Source organism: Hylaeus volcanicus, chromosome 1, assembly GCF_026283585.1.
Source record: "Hylaeus volcanicus isolate JK05 chromosome 1, UHH_iyHylVolc1.0_haploid, whole genome shotgun sequence".
NCBI classification, from domain to species: Eukaryota; Metazoa; Arthropoda; class Insecta; order Hymenoptera; family Colletidae; genus Hylaeus; species Hylaeus volcanicus.
In genome coordinates this window covers 27386529-27399270 of record NC_071976.1, presented here as the reverse complement: position 1 = coordinate 27399270, position 12742 = coordinate 27386529, and the positions used below count along the sequence as shown (strand labels likewise).

The 12742-nt window shown below is 45.1% G+C and overlaps 2 protein-coding genes across 5 annotated transcripts in view; both read left to right on the top strand.

Moving 5' to 3' along the window:
* Nucleotides 1-8501, top strand: part of LOC128881706 (stAR-related lipid transfer protein 13) — a 358493-nt gene extending 349992 nt beyond the window's left edge. For all 4 annotated transcript variants that reach the window (XM_054132987.1, XM_054132980.1, XM_054133004.1 and 1 more), the window contains 6 exons: nucleotides 2001-3684; nucleotides 3850-4187; nucleotides 4351-4502; nucleotides 4884-5165; nucleotides 5305-5484; nucleotides 5998-8501. In XM_054132987.1, coding sequence (XP_053988962.1) covers nucleotides 2001-3684; nucleotides 3850-4187; nucleotides 4351-4502; nucleotides 4884-5165; nucleotides 5305-5484; nucleotides 5998-6112 — 2751 coding nt within the window. In that variant the 3' untranslated portion in view covers nucleotides 6113-8501. The remainder of the gene's footprint in view (nucleotides 1-2000; nucleotides 3685-3849; nucleotides 4188-4350; nucleotides 4503-4883; nucleotides 5166-5304; nucleotides 5485-5997) is intronic.
* Nucleotides 8502-9656: 1155 nt separating this feature from the next.
* Nucleotides 9657-12742, top strand: part of LOC128877974 (cilia- and flagella-associated protein 298) — a 100789-nt gene continuing 97703 nt past the window's right edge. The window contains exons 1-4 of the mRNA XM_054125715.1: nucleotides 9657-9795; nucleotides 10959-11108; nucleotides 12050-12135; nucleotides 12260-12430. Of these exons, the coding sequence (XP_053981690.1) occupies nucleotides 9657-9795; nucleotides 10959-11108; nucleotides 12050-12135; nucleotides 12260-12430 (546 nt within the window). The remainder of the gene's footprint in view (nucleotides 9796-10958; nucleotides 11109-12049; nucleotides 12136-12259; nucleotides 12431-12742) is intronic.

Genomic DNA, 12742 nt, shown 5'->3' with positions numbered 1-12742 from the left:
ATATAATGCGTGTATTCTACTGTTGGGATATGTTTGCTGTCATGTCAGATACAGAGTTAGTACAGGGTAACTTTCGTAATAAAATTTATACCTGATGTAGAAAAGAGTTGTTGCGATGATTCTTCAGGGTTATATGAGCCGCCCACTGCACAAATCGATTAACTCCACCAGTCACATAGAATTTTTAACATTACTGACGATTACTTTTTGGCTATTATTTTCTTATTAATTTTATGTACCATTAGATGAAAGCTGTATCTGTATTTCTGCATTCTACAATATTTATTTGAATTTATATTATAAAGGAAATTTTAGAAAGCAATGTACACTATTTCATCGCATTTCTCAACTTTTTGTTTTATCAGGTTAATCGATTCGTGCAATGAACGGCTAATATGCTTCGACGAAACAGTAGGCAAGTTGTTTGGTACAAAAGTGACCCGCACTGGCTGGGAAAGTTTAGATATCCTTCGTGAATTCGATATCCTACGTCTTTCTTAACCTATGACTAATCTTTCTCTCTCTACAATAGATGATATGCTTCTCAACGGAATAATAATTTCTCCTCCCCGCTTTTAACTTGCGTTTCTCAGAAGTCCCTCGTCCTGTACTGCTATCGACAATTGACGTTCGTTAAGGCCCCTCAGGAGCCAGGGAAATGATACGTCGGGTAGACATTGTACGATCGAATCTCGATTTTGTTCGCGTGCGCCGATGTAGCGGGACAGCTTCCATTATGTCCTCATGCTTCACCTCGAAATGGAACGGTGAAAAATCTCGGGACGAGATGGTTAGGTCGTGATGCTCGCTTCCTGGACGGCAAGCGCGAAGAATTCTGCCACCGATGGAAACCGTGCGAAGCGATGCGAGGTGAAACCCGGTCCATTGTCATGTGGCGAGGATCACGTAAGGTCACACACTCTCCTGACTCGCTCGCAGCCCTGGTGGTGCCCTACGTGGAAACAACAAAGGCGTCAAGTTTCGTAACGAGCGACAGCTTCGGTCTTATTGTCGGCGAACGACCTGGCTTTGCCCACGATCGTCAAAGGCAGAGCGTCTTGGTTTAATCATTCGTAACGTTTCTCGATCCGTTCTTTGGAACGTTGCATCCGAATGGTCTCTTCGTCGTTAACGGAGCCAAGGAAGATTCGAGCGCCTTTAACGAGAGGAATTGCGGAGTTCGAGCTTATTTCGTAATAGTAGAATAATTACTGTCGCTGAGGAGTTTGTCAGTGTGTTAAGATATACTTTAATTCAAACCAAAGCATAAGTTTACAGTGCAAGTACTGAATCTAACATATACCAAACAAATTATTCTGCTAAAAAACGTCAACTGCTGAATGGATAAAGGAACTTTTGTTCAATGTAGACTTGACACTTTGTCAAGGGATATCGAAGCTTACGCTTATGCTATCGTGGATCGCGGCAGTGCGCTAGGTAAAAGTGTCCAGCACAGAGCACTTTCTACGATTAATTACAAGGTACGATAGCGTCCCCGACGGTGGTCCTTAATTTGTCGCTACATCAAACGCAAATTGATTATCAACCGATGCCACCGGCTGCCGGTAAACATTAGCCACGAATCGTTAATCTCGGGAAACGTTTCTCCAAGCACTCTCGAACGAACGGCCGCCGGGTGCATCATGAGTCACGTCCCTTGACTCGCGTCATTAGCTCGTTGTAATTATTCGGAAGGTTGGTTTCGTAACACCCGGGTAAAAGTGTGATCGTTCTAAGGTGGCCACGGATTAATCCGAAATTTATCGGTCTAGACGTAGGCGAACGCGTGTTCGAATCACTAAAATAAATCGCTGTCGTTTGTTATCGAGACGTTTCGAGGGAACGCTTACTTATGACCGGTACGCTTGTTACTTATGCAAACGAGCCTCACGATTAAGGTCGGGGCTCTCGTAACTTTCCATTTAATTAAGGGCACGTTGGGATTCACTCGCACGCCCGGTGCTCGTCGACGCTGACTCAACGTTGTTTGACCGTTACAGGGTGGCGGTGATGATTCGGACGAAGACACCCAATGCGCGCTGAGCGGGAACTGGACCTTCGAGAAGAAGACCAGACGCTGGTCGCGCGTGTGCGACGTGACGCAGGCGAACGTCGAGAGGTTGCAGGCGATCGCCGGTCAGAACGTGCAATCGGAGGAGGACTCGTTGGAGGATCGTCTGGAGGCCGAGGAGGCCGACGACACGATGCTGGACTCTCTCAGATACAGCAGTCTGCCGCCCGGATCGCTTCCCGATGAGATCGGTCCCAGATTTCGAAGAACCGGCTCCGAGAGGCTGAGGGACGGAGCCAAAGCTTTCCTCAGGCGAGTGGAGTCCCTCAAGTCGCGGCGACGAAAGCGTCAGAACCGCGACGGGATCGTCATCAGCGGGCCGCAGATACTGGACATGATGTCGATGCAGCAGAAAATGAAGAAACTGAATTGCGTGGACGTGTCGCCGACGGGGCCAGCGCCGATGTCTTTCAACGATCTCCCTGGATCGCCGACGTTACCAGCCTCGCCTTATCACCTTCCGCCCTCGCCGCTGCTTAACGCGTCGAGCCCGTTCGCCGACGATTCCTCGAGTTATTGTTCGGACGGCTCGCAAGGAGGTGGCCCGACGACCACGCCGACGCGCACGAAGATGAATCGTGCGAGGAGGTTCCTGCACCGCGGCCGCGAGGATCAAGGCGCTCTCAGCGACTCCGAGTGCCAGCCTACTAGTTGGCGTCACAGGTACTTCAGAGACGCGAACAGTAATCATGCCAAGGTGTTGGAGTACGTGACCGCCCATCCGCAGAGCCCGAAGGAATCGCCGACGAAAAGCGCTACCATTAATACCCGCGGCGGAAGCCTGAACCTCGGCAAGGAATCGCAGAGGTACAGGGACAAGTTGTCGCAGGGTCAGGACAGGTACAAGGAGGATAAGGTGACCGCTTTAAAGAGGGAGGACAAAATGCACAAGAGCTTCAGACATCGCGACGATTCGTTCAGGGAAGGCAAACCTCTGTCCAAAGAGGTCACCGTTTACAGGGAGAAATCGAGGTCCAGGAGTTCCGAGCTCGCTGGAAGCCAAGAGAGTAGCTCGACGGTAGCCAGCCGCGATTCCGATCAGGAAGAGGATTCACCCAGGCACAAGGGCACCGTCGTCAGGTGGCACAGCTTCCAGAGGGGATCCCTCTATCCCGATCCGCAAAATCCTCTGTGTCAACGAGCTATGGCGTCGATGTCCTGCGGCCAGCTCTTGGTATTGAGGAAATTGGCGTTGTTGAAGTTGACCGCCTGCATGGAACGGTACTGTCCGACCCATCGCACCGGATGGAACTGGGAATTGCCCAAGTTCATCAGGAAGATAAAGACCCCTGACTACAAGGACAAGACGGTGTTCGGGGTGCCGTTGCTGCTGTCCCTTCAGAGAACAGGGCAGGCTTTACCAAAGTGTATTCAAATCGCTCTGAGGTGGCTGAGGGCCAACGCTCTCGACCAGGTTGGGATCTTCAGGAAGAGCGGGGTCAGATCGAGGATACAGAAGCTGAAGATGATGACGGAAACCCAGGGAGACAACATTAATTTTGACGGACAGCAAGCCTTCGACGTGGCCGATCTCGTGAAACAGTACTTCAGGGAGCTGCCGGAGGCTCTGTTGACGAACAAGCTATCCGAGACTTTCATCGCTATCTTCCAACGTGAGTACATTGGTTGCTTTGATTACTTACGACAGACGTGCATTTATCTCGAATATCAAGATGAAAGAAAATAATTCAAGTGGCACTGCTCCGAGCAATTAGTTCTCCGAATCGCCGACTAGTTGAAAATGTTGCGTAACCCGCGAATGTCCACGGTTGTTACAGATGTACCTGCCGATTTGCGACCAGACGCAGTGCAGTGCGTCCTCTTGCTTCTGCCCGACGAGCATCGGGAGGCGTTGGAGACTCTGCTCGATTTCTTGAACCACGTAGCGAGCAACGCTCTCTACAACCAAATGACAGCCTCGAACCTGGCCGTGTGCCTGGCACCGAGCCTGTTCCACTTCAACCACAGCAACGCGAACGTGACCAACAGGTCGAGCAGCGTATCGCCACGTAGGAGAAAGACCGTGGGCATTCCCGATCAGAGGGAACTGTCGGAAAACAAAGCCGCTCACGACTGTCTTCTGTATCTGGTCAAGATGCATCGTGAATTATTCATGGTGAGTGCCACGGTGCCGAACGTCCAGGTCGTTCGAGAGGAGCGTCATCCGACGTCTCGAACCGCCGATTGCGATCGCGCTCGAATCCGATATATTCGTACACGTTCTCACGAATGGGAAGGGAAACACGGGTAATTGTATTCGTTTCTGTTCTCTGTATCAGGTCTCCTCGGATATGTTGACGCAGTGTACTTTCAATTACATGGAGGAAAGCGTCCCGGTCGCCTTGGAGGAGCTTGGCTCCGAGATGAAGCAAGACTGGAGGGGATACTTGTACGCCTGCACCACGGCACTATTGAAGGAGGCGCGTGAAAAGTGAGTGAGCTACATTGAAACCTTGCGAACGAGAACACGACAGTTAATTGGTGGACCAACGCATCCTCAACCAAACATTCTAATTTTGGTTCCTAGATCCTCACTCATCCTGTACTTCGTACCCCTCCTTAATGATACTCTCCTTTGATGACCCTTAATACTATTCCGAAAGCATCGAGTCTCTTTTACGTGACAACAGAGGCAAACTCAAGTGCGGACGTAGTTGTACAAATAAAAACCTTCAAGAGTTTCTCTAGAACACAGTGTCGTCAGATAATTTCTTTCGCTCGAAATTTAACATAATCCTTTGAAAGTTGATCTGAAAATTGTTACTGGGTAGTTGACGTGATATTCTAACCATAATATTGACTGTGCCCACAGAAGTCGAGGATGGGTGAGCGTCAACAACCCTGCCGACAGCACGGTGGAAATGGCTTACAAGAAGGTCGGAGATGGTCATCCTCTTCGATTATGGCGAGTGTCAACGGAGGTGGAGGCTCCACCGAACGAGCTTCTTCATCGTGTTCTGAGAGAGAGGCACATCTGGGACCCACAGCTTCTCAAGTACAGACTGGTTGCCAAGTTAGACACCAACGTGGAGGTCTTTCAATACGCCACCGGGAATATGAGTCCTCTTCCTGCTAGGGATTATTGCGTGCTAAGGTGAGCCTTCGATTCGTCTGTGCCTCATAGTCGATGGTGCGCGATATAGCTTTGCATCGAAGCCATCGACGTGGCAAATAGCGAATAAATTCTAGCAGAACTATAAGGGAAATAAATCACGCGATCCTGCATTGTGTAGATCCTGGCGTAACGATCTCCCCAAAGGGGCCTGCGTCATCGTGGAAACGTCCGTGAAACATCCGGATGCCCCTGTCATGCTTGGCGGAACACGTGGTATTGTTTTGGCCTCGCGCTATCTTATCGAACCCTGCGGTAGTGGTAAATCACGGATCATGCATCTTTCCAGAGTGGATACAAAGTAAGTACACTTCGGGCTATATGAAATCGTACGTAGAAAGTATACTTGCGAATAGAATATTCACTTCGATCGTCATCGTTGGAATAAATTTAGTCTGTTCGCAAGGCTGTTTCTTGAATCATTCTTCACACCAATTAGAGCCGTACTTTATGTCATGTATTATTTCCAGTAAATTATAATTGAGCCGTTCATTGTACGGAAATTCAAAATGTTCATTTCAATCGTAATCGACGAAATAAACTGAATGTTTTTTATGACAGGTTCTTTCCCGAATCATTTTATATAACCAATAACACAAACAATTACAATATATACAATACCATATGCTATGTATAATTTTTAGTATATCTAGTATTTAGTATTGTTGCAACTCAGACACATAAAAGACACGAAGTATCCAGTACATTCAAAATGTCACTGAATTTGTTTCAACCGAAGATGAGGAAAGACGCAACATAAAATTTAAACAAACACGAGTAGTATTTAATAACGTTCGCCCTTGTGCATTTGCAGAGGACGCACTCCGGAATGGTACAACAAAAGCTACGGTCACCTCGCCGCCCTCCACCTCAGCAAAATTCGCAACTCCTTCAAGCACACTACCGACGGTCCTGAAAGCAAAGTCTGAGAGGAGGCAACCGTGCAGCGGTCACCGTTGCACGGTACTTACACGACTCTACAAGAGCAGGACGACCAGCACCAGGACCTCAGGATCTTGAAAGAGCTGCGACACGTCGAGCCTACCATCGACGAGGAATGAAAGAGGCTCGGGCTTGCGTCAGTTTCGTCGATTCTGCGTCCAAAGTGCTCCAAAGGAGATTAGAAATCCGCGAGAGCAGCGATTCGTTATCGAAAATGGACACCGACGTAGATTTCACGAGTCTAGAAAAAACGAATTACCAGTTACGCGCATGCGCTTTAATCGATGTGAAGCAATTTCTGTTGAAGCCTGAGATGTTTAGCGTAGACGTCGAATTGTTGTCAATCGTTAAAGAGGGAAACAGTTTATTGTTATTGTAATTATAGACGAAAATTCTCTGTGTGACGCTTCATTGTCCAAGGATCTTGCCGTCCAGTAATCGCGAAAGTCGTTAAAGGCAGGATACCGGTTTAAAAAGAACGACGAGAGTTGGCGCGTACCGATGTTGTTCCATTTACGATCTTGACGGACGCGTCAGGACTAATAGCGAGTAGCTTGTAGTTTTGTGTCCAGTAGGGAAGAGAATCTCTTGCTCTGGATCAAATGTGCTTGGTACGTCTCGGATAGGTTGGTATTGGGTCAGACTTGAAGAAGCTGCTGCGTGTATACGATGCTATACAACCTGCTTTGACCATCGCCGCAACCTCAGACATTAAGGTCGTTCGCTCAACGTCTTCGCCTAACATGCCATTGATAACGTGTCCGCATACTGTTGCTCCTAGAGAACCTGAGCGCAGGGTCATACATCCCGTCGATGTCTGTGTACACAAGTTGATATATATGGTGGCACCATTCGTGTGAATGTTGTACTTGCGTGATTGTCCAATTTCTGATGTTGCGCTGATCGCGATTGCGCTGGTTGTTGTGCTATGCGCACTTGTCTGTCCCGATGTCTCTAAACCCACACCTCTGCGTCGTACATCATCCTGCCCAGGTAAGTTCGAATCGTGTTCGATTCCCGGCTAACTCCTGCGGAGTTGGGACGTCCCGTTCTTCCAAGACGTCCGATGTTATCGTTATCAGCAGTTCCAAAACGCTCGTCATCAGTGAAGAGAAAAAATGACTCGCTAATGGATCTAGATCCTAGCTGAGAGCTACCTGGCAAGGATGCGCCTTCGATGGTAGCGCTTCGATAATCGTGCGTCGAATAGATATGTATTTCGATCATCGTAACCGCTGAAAAAAATAAGATACGTTGCAGTATGTGTAATTCCGCGTCGCACGATATTTTTTAATCTCACCAAATGAACGAAGTGGAGGAAGAGAGCCGCGCACAATATTAATAAATTCGCACCGTTTTAGTACATAAGAGCCCGTATTTTGTATGTTTCTTTCGGACCAAATGCCAATTTTTCTATTGTATCATATCGCGCCGTTCGTATCGTGCCCAGAGATGGTTATTTTAGATCGATTATTTTGTAAATTGTCACGATTTAGACGAGCGACCGTGTAAAGAGCATAGCAGTATATTGTATGTATGTGTATATCTATTTATAAACAACAAAAATTCCGACGACGACGGGACGCGTTCACGACATATCGTTTTCGACTCCGTGAATGCGTGTTCCCGATCGTCGTACTTGGAGCGAACTACCACCCTTTCCCCCAATCTAGCGATTAACCCGATTAATCGAGCAATGCGAAAGGATTTTGAGTAAATGTGTAAGTTTTTCCGAGTCACGGACGCCACGTGACCAGGCGCGCCGTGTAAACTCGTTAATTAAGCAATTCGTCGTTGTCACTCGTATCGATGTTGAAACGTTGAAAGCTGTCATAGAGTCTATTGTTAATTGTCTGTCTGAAAAAAAAAAAAAAATCGTAAGTGTGTGTCGAGTCGGTGATTCGTGAAACTAAAGAGTTTTTCAAAAGGGGCTTCGTTTTCTAATAAAACACAAACGGTTTTTATTTCAACTGAAAATACACACGATTACGGTTAAACGTGAAAGATGACGTACTAGTGTCCACGGCTGCGCTGACAGACATTATTGCTATTGAAGAACAAAATCCTATGGCAATTTTTGAAAAATTCTTTACTTTTTAACCGGTTCTCGGCCAGTCGAGCATTTAAAAACGATCGTCGTTCGAGATCAATTTCGTGCATGCGCACGCGACTTCGCGCAATAGGGACCACCATCGTTCGGACCCCGAAACAGGAAACGACCTGGAGAAATAATACACCTCATCGAATCGAATTATAAATGTATTTTAACATAATACTAGTCACTTACAGTTAGATGAAATTATGGAAATACGATATAAGTGTATAGATTTTTATTCTACAAAACGTTATGTCGAGAATATTTAATTATTATTATTATTTTAATGGTTATTATTATCATTATTATAGAATCTAAAGTAACTCCATGGAAAATATATGATATTTTTGTGTCCAAAAAACGCCAGTAGGAACACGAGAATGTGTGTACGTGCGTGAGAGAGAAAGAGAACGCGTCTGAATGTTTCTCCGTTATTTGTAACGACATAATGATCGTCTTTATTCTTGTAATCCGTGTTTCACTAGAATGTAAATATGTATATTATACAATAATGAAACACAATTATATACTCATTAAACGAGATCGTTTTATTTTCGACGTTTAATTGTTCCTTTACGGCCTGCCGGAACTGTCCATTCCCACGTGTTGAAAATTATGCAACGATCGACGCAGTCGAAGCGGTCTAGCACGTTTCGACTTGTTTAATCGATAGCTCCTAGTTGCTACGAGAGCGTGCCGGAGTTTTCTGTCAACTTGCGTCGCGGCGATCTTGTTATTCGTTGATCAGTTCGTTGGATTTAGCTGTTACGCTCCACGAGTATATCCATTGTGCAACTAACACGTGTCTGGTACACTCTGTCAACCTTTGGTATCGGGAAAATCGATTCTTAACACCGTAAGAGTAATTCATATAAGAGCTTTCCAAGTGACGGAGCTTGCGAAATCGGTTTGTGACTTGCTCAATTAACCTAGGCCATTTGAAATTGAAGTAGTAAGTCTTTTCCTCTTCCTCGATTAAACTACTGACAGGTTAAATGTGTTTGGCCGGTAATTTAGACTACGATGGGTATAAAAAGAATAATTACAAAATGTAACTTCACTTTCGTAAAACTTCCATTGTGCCATTATTGTTAGATATTATTGTTAGATATTGATCAAAATCACAAAAAATGTCGTTTTAGTATTTTCATTTGAGAATTTCAATTTCTTTGTATTTTTAAACATGTTTAATCTCATATTCCTAGCTTGTCTTCTGCGACAGTTTTTGTTGTAAAATGATTCAGAAATTCAATACACAGAATAACCTCGAGGTGTCATTACTGGTATAAGACCGTAAGGGATGAAGTCAGAATTTTATTTCACCGCGTGGAAAATCTCCAGTCATCTCGTACGCTTCGGCGAGAGGCGCACTAATGCACGCTAATAAAAACACGACGCCGTTTCATGACATCGCTTTGTTTAAAGGTTCCGAGAAAATGGTTCGACTGCACGTGAAGAAAGGCGAGGAGAGCCAGTTTCTATACGACACACACGTCGAGGCACGAGTTGAAGACGTTGTATATGACATTGCTATTATTTACAACGGTCGGCTGAAGATATCCAGAATATGTTATGGTAATGATCCCACCCCTTGGTCCCTCGGCCGAGAAAGTGGTTCGGAAGGATGACATCTAATAGCGTGCAAAGAAACCCTGGGTTGTCTCGAAAGTTGCACTTTATTTACGCACAGTCGGGCCGCGTGATCGTAAGTTAAATGGCATGAGTTGTCTCAAGGTAACGGCGCGCAACGCATTATTACCGTTTTCTCGTCGTTTTTATTTCACCGTGCATAACGGCCCCGTGCGACCCGAACGTGTACGATTTTATCGAACACTACCTGCAGGCTCTTTGAATGCCAATGATTTTATCGACGACAGCGAGTTACGTATCCCTTCATTTATTCGCGAATTATGCCATTAATCCGACGGGCGCGTTTTAATCCTGTACGTGGCCTAAAATAATCTAGGAAGATTTTCTTCGTTTCCATTTTGCCTTTATTTTTTACCATTTCTTTTCGTGGTAATAAAGTTTCTGACTGGATCTGATTCGACTTTTTGTTGCTGTCGAGGCTAAACGATCTAAAAGAATCACCTTTCTCTCTTGGCGTTTATGCATTTTAGTGGACGCTTGCAAACTGAACGAAGAGAATTGTTATGAGAAGTTTGGGTGGTGGAAATGTGAAGTGGTGGTGAAGTGACACCATGGCGACAAGCCTAGATGATAACATAACTATATGAGTCAAGTAACAGCATGACGTTAACGATGACGACGATGACTATCGCGATGCGAAGGGAAATGACAATGACCGTGACAATGAACGATATGAACAACGATGACGATGAATATTGTAAACAGTAATGGTAATCTTCCTAATGGAGGAAAACCGCTCCTTGTCCGTGTAAGGTTAATTGCAACCATCTTCAAAGCAATGAATTACCACCCCTCGCCACGCATCAACCCCAAAGTCGATATTGTTTTGCTTATTTACGGAGTTCCTTTTCATGCACCTGGAACGGCCAGGGTTGCTAGTTAGAATATTAACCCGAGAAATCCATTAGCGAGATTATCTCGAGGGAGAGCCTGAACCGCGGCTCGTAATGACGGCGCGTAATAAGAAGTCGAGGTTTATGAACCTATCCATCTCGGCTACCGCGTGATATTAGTCATACGTCGCGCGGGTATAATAATTACGCTGAGTTTTATGCTTAACCGGTGGCCTCCGTGTTTCTGCAAAATAGAAATCGAGGAGCTGGCCAAGCATGGCCCCATGCTGCCCCACAACATGATGGGCCTCACCGACGAACAGATAGAGGAGCTGAAGCTCAAGGACGAGTGGGGTGAGAAGTGCGTACCGATGGATGGATGGACGTTTAACAAGGACGTTATCGGTACGTAGAACCGTATCAACCGAGCAGTATGGTAATTTCTTAAGGGGGGAGTTTAAGTCTCTGCCATACTCTCGAAAGAAACGCATTTCTTTGGGGATTTTTAGAAACCGAACAACTCGATAAAAAAACTTTGAAATTTGTATCATATTGTGACCATGGTTCAAGAAAACTACTCAAAAATTTGCAGAATGTTGAATTTATTTTTTCAATCTAAGGAATTAAGAATATTTTATTGGAATGTAATTAACCCTTTCAGACCTGGTGTCCACAATTGAGGACACAAAATCGACACTATCGTTTAGGGCGAATGGCTTTATTTGTATACATTAAGAAAGATCAGTTTTCCTCGAAAACTACACTATTAGCATTTTTTTTTCAGTTCTAATTTTAGTTCAAGTTAACTCTAAAAATTGAATTAGTATGAGAAAAAAAAATAATTCAGGTCTGAAAGGGATAAGAAATTTCTGTTAGATCGAGGATTTTTTCTTAAGAATATACAAATAGAGAAGCAGTAAAAATCTTCTTAGCTAACTACTGCATGTACCCCAAAAGCCCAAGCCATGTATATTATCAGTATAAACTCAGATATGTCCACAGTTGTAACAGTCCATTATTTCTAAGATCTGTATCTGTCAATTTATGCAAAATATTTCAATTTTTCAAAACTTCAAACCTGGTGTATCTCCTAAAAGCTAGAGCCCAGTTTCGAGCAAACGACGGTGATCGTGGGAGATGGTAACGACTCTGTTCATTTTTATGTCGGTTTGCACGGTCATTTTCAGCGCAAATGCAAATGCCACGTAGCCAGGAATAGAGTCCACCCGGTGTCGTCGAGAAATTGTCCGAGCCAGGATTTTTGTTGCTTCGAATGGACTTGTAATCGTTGCATTAATTGCTCCCTCGTTCCTGCTGGAATGTCCCGATGCTTTTCCATGTTTCAGGCCGCAGGAACGGCAGACAGCCTAATGCGAAGATGCGGGAGGTCCTGGAGAGAACCATCGGGGAGGCACGAGCTATGGTTTCGAAGGTAATTTCTCCTCCGTTTCCCTCCTTCTTGTTTTTCCCTCTTAGAGGATAGATCTCTTCGCTCCTCGGAGCTCATGGGCACGCTAATGTTCCTTCTATCTTTGGCTTTTTCTGTCTGGGAGCAGAAGTTGGTGCAACAGGATAAACTGGTAACGCAGAAACTCGTGCAGGAGGCCTTGGACAACCTGAGGGGCGCTGTGACCATCGTCTATCCGATGGGACTTCCTCCGCATGATGTGATCCGTCAGGAATTTGAGAATACGGAGGACCTCAGTGGAACCCAAGCGTCTTTAGAGGTACTATTTATTGTTTATTATATAGAAAGCTTTCCAAAATGGGATATTTTGTTTTAATAACAAATACCTCTGTCAACGTAGGTGTGATGGACTTTTTCAGGTTTAATTATAATCGTTTGTATTTTAGGTACAACAACATTATTACATCATCATACGACTACATTGTTATACTGTTTACTTTACTGGTCAATATTGACTAATTTGTTATTTGTTATTTATAAAACTGCTACCAGAGGATTCAAATTGATAAAGTGGCGTCATCTAACGGCGATAGTAGGAACTATTCGACGCGGCGTTGTCGCTGATAGCGTG